This window comes from Desmodus rotundus, chromosome X (genome assembly GCF_022682495.2).
Source record: "Desmodus rotundus isolate HL8 chromosome X, HLdesRot8A.1, whole genome shotgun sequence".
NCBI classification, from domain to species: domain Eukaryota; kingdom Metazoa; phylum Chordata; class Mammalia; order Chiroptera; family Phyllostomidae; genus Desmodus; species Desmodus rotundus.
Window position 1 is genome coordinate 3,955,009 of NC_071400.1, and position 6,000 is coordinate 3,961,008.

Here is a 6,000-nt window from a genome sequence, read left to right on the forward strand (position 1 = left end):
CATGAGTATGGAAATGAGTATCATTGGTAGGCAGAAGCATAATAGGAGAGTAGTTATGATATCAGGACAGCAGGGATACTAGGGGCACGAAATGAGAACAGAAGTAAAAGCACCTACTAGGTATTCAATATATCTCTGTTTTCTTCCTACTCTAGGAAAGAAGCAGGAAAGACTTCTTATTTCCACTTGACAAATGAAGGAAACAAAGGACCAAAGTGATTAAATGAATTATCAAAAATCACATATCGAGCCCTGGCCGGTATAGCTCAGTAGATTGAGTGCTAGCCTATGACCCGAAAGGTCACAGGTTCAATTCCCAGTTGGGGTACATGCCTAGGTGGCGGGCCAGCTCCCCAGTTCCAGTTCCCTAGTTGAGGGCGTGTGAGAGGCCACTGATCAATGTATCTCTCACACATGGATGCCTCTCCCTCTCTTTCTCCCTCCTTTCTCCTCTCTCTGAAACATAAATCTTTAAAAAAAATTTTTTAATGTTTTTAAAAATCACATATCCAATAAAGAACTAGGACCTGAAGCCCTGGCTGGTGTGGCTCAGTGGATTGAGCGCCAGCCTGCAAACCAAAGGGTCGCTGGTTTGATTACCAGTCAGGGCACATGCCTGGATTGCAGGCCAGGTCCCCAATCTGGGGCGCGCAAGAGGCACCCACACCTTGGTGTTTCTCTCTGTCTCTTTCTCCCACTCTTCCCCTCTCTCTAAAAATAATAAATAAAATTTTAAAAAAAGAACAACGACCTTAAAACTAAGCATTTGGACTCCAAGTTCAATGTTTTCTTTCTGATCAATCATGCCTCGAATCCCTCATCTGTCATATGAAAATAATAATAATAATAATGACAATTACCATTAGAGTAGTTTTGCATATGTCAGGGAAAGCACTCTCTGTCAAGTATAATGTCCTGTACAAATGTAAAGAATTCTTATGATTAGTCCCCACCCTCCCTCAACCTTTATTTTATTAATTCTCACTAAGGTGTTAACTAATGATAGTTCTGAGGTACAGTCCTTTCCTGTGACATTTGCTTTTAATAACGAAAGCAAACAGCTAACATTTGTCATGCAGTGACTCTTAGTCACGTACTGTTATATAAGCACTTAAGTGTATTTCATCTTTTCATCTCCAGCACAACCCTGTAAGGCAGGTATTATTATCATAGTGATTTTAAAGACAGTCCCTAACTTTATAGGGCAGTTGTGTGGTAAAGTAAGTTCCTACAGGTAAACTGCTGAGAGCAGTGCATGGGTACATAATAAGCACTATGAAAATGTTAACTATAATTATTAATATTACTTTCCACATTTTGATAGTGCAAGGAATGAGGCACAGAGAACTTTGAGTTCCCGGAAGCTTCAGAACTTCTCCAAATGATGGGCTCTTAAGAGGCCATAGCCCTGCCTACTGACATTATGTCCTTGAAGCTACCCTGTCTCCTGGGCTACAAGAGTGGCCCGGAGGCTTGACAACAGCCAATTTTGTGTCAAAGCAGCTACAGTTTTAGGAGCCACTTAGCTGTAAAGGGTTGAGTGAACAAACCTTACAAATAAAACACCCTGGAGGAAGCTGGCCCAAGGCCAGTTTCCCTGGGAAACACAAAAGAACCAGGTTTTTCGCTTCTTTTTGCATATAATGATCCATTGCAATATTGTGACCTTTGCTACTTACACAATGCGGTGTTTTCATACCATTATCTCAATTTAGCATTATAACAGACCTGCAAGGGGCCTGAGGGAAGGATGAGGATTTTTAGTTATCAGAGAAGGCTGCTAAAATCCTGAAGGAGGAGGCTTTTCAGCAGGATTTGTGGCTTAGCCAAGACTGGACCTCTGAACTCTGGGTACCAACTGAATTTCACTTTTTTGTCAAGGAAAATCGTTTCTCTTCTGTAGAACTCAGTGTCCTCATCATTTGTCAAATAAAGAGACTGGACCCATATCAATGTCCCCCTACATTCAGGTTTCCTACTCCACTTTGCTTCTTCCCTGCACCCCAGTCCCTGTCTGGGTTTGTGTTCAACATCCCAAGGAATGATAACCAGTGTCTCCTACCAACCAGCAGAGGGCAGAAGAAGCCTGCTAAGGACAGCCAGTCTGCAACTAGGGGGCTGCGTAGCAAGGAGCCTCCCAGACTCAGGGAAACAACTATATAGGCTTGGATGGGAGGAAAGTACTAGAGAAGGGGGCAAGGAGAAAAGATCTTTGGGAATTAACTATGCAGCGTCGGCTTCAAATGGAGAAACTGAGGCCCAGAGAGAGGAAAGATCTGTCTCAAGGTCACGAAACAAGTAGGAGGTAGAAATCAGCCTACAGGCCAGTTTCCTGACCTCAGACAATGCTCCGTGAACCCTGTTAACTAGCTGCTGCTACAGTACTGTCTTGGGTTGTTTCTCTGGCCGTATGTTGTTCACAGTTATTCATCACTTAACCAAATTTCAATCATAACAGTAACAGCCGACACTTTGCGGATGCCCACAGCATGGCATGAATGGTGCAGGGCTGGGCAACTGAGACACTGCGGCTCCTCTGATTTCCCACAACAGCCCTCTTAGGTAGGCAGTGTTTGCACCCACTTCACAGATAAGAGAGAGCTACTCACACGCAAGCTTCTGTGAGTGCAAAGCCTGTGCTTTTAAAAAGCCCACAGGGCATCTCTATGCCCAGTCCACACAGCCCCTTAGCAAGTTCATATATTCCTCTGTAAACCTTTTCCTAGCGACTGGCAACCTTGGACATGCAGTACCCAACTGTAATGATCAGCTAATGGAATCATTAGGTTCGTTCGTTTGCTTTCTTGATTGTTGGTCTTAAAACCACTAAAATGAAATTTACTTCAGGTATTTTGCCAATTGTCGTGTCCCTAAAGCTTACCAAAAATGATATACGGTAGAAAGAGAATGCTAGTAAACATATTAATGGCCTTCTCAGAAAAAGTGGGCTTATTGGTTATGTTCTGACGGGGCCAAGTTCTCTGAAAGCAAAATGTGAGGGATGACAGCACACGCCAAGCAAGACTGCTCCACCTCCACCACCACCAAGAAGCAGAATTTTAATTAACTACCCTTAAAAATCCTTTGCCTTATAATTACTGGAGAAATATAACTCACCCACTTATGAAGACATTGTTAAGTCTCAAAGCCAGATAATGCCTTCCAGTATTTATTCAACATTCCTCCTACTACGATTTAGTGCATTTGTCTTTCTCCATTAATGGCGGGTGTGGTAAGCACCTGCTTGTCACCACTGCAATCAAAGTCCCTAAAAACTATTGATAGCTAGATGAAAGCACTAGAGATGGACTCAAAAGTGAGATTTGAATCCAAATTGTACCACAATCTGTAGAACTTTGGATAAGTCACTCAACCTCTCTGAGCTTGTTTCCTCACCGGTAAAATAAGCAAATATTTTGCTCTCACCTCACTAGGTCACTTTAAGAATTAAATGGCCCTGGCTGGTGTTGCTCAGTGCATTGAGTGACAGCATGCTAACCAAAGGGTCACAGGTTCAATTCCTAGCCCAAGTACATGCCTGGGTTGTTGGCCAGGCCCCCACTTGGGGGCATGCAAGAGGCATCTGATTCATTAATGTATCAATGTGTCTCTCATACATTGGTATTTCTCTCCCTCCCCTCTACTCTGTCTCTCTCTAAATAAAACCAAAAAAAGAATTAAATGAAGACAATATATGTCACAGCATCTGCAAGAGGATAGATATAAAGCTACCACTCACTGAATGCTGGGGAAAGAATATTACTGGGCTGTGCTCTGCCTAGATTCTTCAGGTCAAATAACCAACGCTACCAGAAGGTGCTAGAGATCTCTGAGACCTCAAAACAGCCCCTTCCCCTTCATAGAGAAACTGAGGTCCGGCAAGATGAAAGGATGTGTCTCAGAGTCTTACAGACACTTAGGCACAGAGCAGGGACACACATCTGGGTCCTTGACAGCACTTTGTGAACTCAGCTCTGGCTGGGGGGGGAGGGGAGGGTGTCAAAGAGGGGAAATGTCCCACAGGAGACCATGGCTGTCTTGGGCATCGTTAAATGACTCTGGTCACTCTGCTGCCAGTACCAGAGCTTCCGTTTTAGTTCACAGCTGAATTAAGGTGCAACTGCAGGACCTGAGCCCAAGGAAGGGGCAGATTACCCAGAGCTTTAGGATCAGTCAAATCCCATGTACGTGAGTGGTGAGAGCACTCCTTCTGGGACATTGCTGGTGGAATGGGAGTTTAGCTAACTTCTGGGGTCCTGAATGTTTCCAATGGTGATTTGAAAGGACAGCTCCCCTCTTACCTGAGTCCCGGAAACTCCAGCGCAGGCCTTGCTGGCTTCACTCTCTGCACCTGCCACCTCCTTACCCAGGTCTGACTTCTGGGGCTGCTCAGCCTGACTGGATCCCATGGGCGCCCTGCTCGCCTCCAGATCCTCCATCTCTCCGGGCATCTCCAAAACATCTGCAAAGGTGACCCTCTTGACACAGGAGCCCACCTCGGAGGACTCTCCAGAACTGTCATCCTCCTTGACGAAGCTGATCACAGTCTCAGTGTCTTCGTCAGACTCGTCAGAGGAGGACGGCTCTCTGGTGAACGTACCGCTGTAGTGGTAGGTATAGCCTTTCTGCGGTATGGGGTCGTCCTGGAATTCAAATGAAGCAGAGGTGGATGCCCAGGTCAAGGCAGCAGTAGTGCAGGGAGCTTCGGGGCCTTGGTCTGACAGCTCCTCACCCTCAAGGCTCATTTCAAAGGTGCGTGAGGTCTGTGAGGACTTGAAGGGCCAGTGCTGGCGCTTCCTAATAACACTGCCACACAGCGCAGCGTCAGGGGACCTGCTGGGCAAGTTGAGCTGCAAGGAGGTCTGGGAAGTATCAGTCTCAGTCTCCATGATGAAGACTTCGCTGTCACGGACCAAGCAGGCCTCACGATGGCGGTGGCGGCGGCCCATCTGTGGCTCTTCCCGGGAGAATGCGCGCCACTTGCGGGCCACCCCGGCCATGTTGCTGAAGAACTTGACAACACCACCAAAAGGCGTGGCTTTGTCTCTGCGCAGGTGCCCAGGACTTTCTTCGTAGCTCCCTTCCAGGCTGGAGCCCTCAACGGTGACCTCGAGTTCCTCGACTCTGGAGTTTCTGGCTGGTACGTGTGGGTCCTCATGGTCCCCAGGGATGACGTTTTTCACATAGGTCTTAGCCCACCTGCCCCCTTTGTTGCCAGACTGCTCAGGGGCCTCTTCCTCAAAAGGATCTTCCTCCACTTGGATGACAGAGTCTTGGAAGGCCAACCCTTTCTGGTTCGCCCTGTTGGGGATGTGCACGGGCCTCTGCGCATCTGTGAGGAAGGGCTCCAGGCCCTCGACGTGGCCCGCATAGGAATGGCGGAAGGGCTTTGGGATCTCCTCGGTCTTCCTCATGCGGTAGCTACTTGGGGTCTCCTGGGGTTCCTGAGCTTTGCTGCTCCTAGGAACCGCATTCTTAGAGCCCCCAGTGGAAGGCTTCAACTTCTTGAACGACTTCATTCGATCCATTAGTGTGACTTTAGGTTTCGACTCTGATGACTTAGACGTGGCTCCCAGTAAAATCATAGACTGGGGTCGCTTCCCGTGACTGGAGGCCCCTTTTCTGCGGCTCACAAAATTCCAGATCTTGTTGACTTTGGTTTTCTTCTTGCTTTGACCACTGTCTTCCCTGGGATTAAAGTCACCCTGGCCACACTGCTCAGAATCTTCCAGCTCCACCTCCCTAGCCAGGCCTTCCACCTCAGGGCAGCTTGGGAAGGCTTGAGCCAGGTAACCATTGGGCAACAGCTCAGAGAGGGAGGCAGTCTGGCAGCTGCTGAGCGTATCCATGGTCACAGCAAGGGGTGGGGCCACCAAGGCACAGAGGGAGGCTTGGCCAGTAATTTCAAGCTGAAGAGGAGAGAGAGAGAGAAGTGGGGAGGAGAGAGAGAGAGAAGAGAGCTAGATGAGGCAAAGCCACAAATAGGTTTCTTTACAGATT

The 6,000-nt window shown here is 47.5% G+C and overlaps 1 protein-coding gene across 2 annotated transcripts in view; it reads right to left on the reverse strand.

Annotated features, from left to right (window-relative positions):
• Positions 1 to 5,184, reverse strand: part of ARHGEF9 (Cdc42 guanine nucleotide exchange factor 9) — a 205,477-nt gene extending 200,293 nt beyond the window's left edge. The window contains exon 1 of one of the 2 annotated variants that reach the window (XM_053917170.2): positions 4,302 to 5,183. In XM_053917170.2, the coding sequence (XP_053773145.1) occupies positions 4,302 to 5,000 (699 nt within the window). In that variant the 5' untranslated portion in view covers positions 5,001 to 5,183. Of the gene's footprint in view, positions 1 to 4,301 lie in introns of both variants that reach the window. The other variant, XM_053917171.2, reaches the window with a different exon arrangement.
• Positions 5,185 to 6,000: the final 816 nt, after the last annotated feature.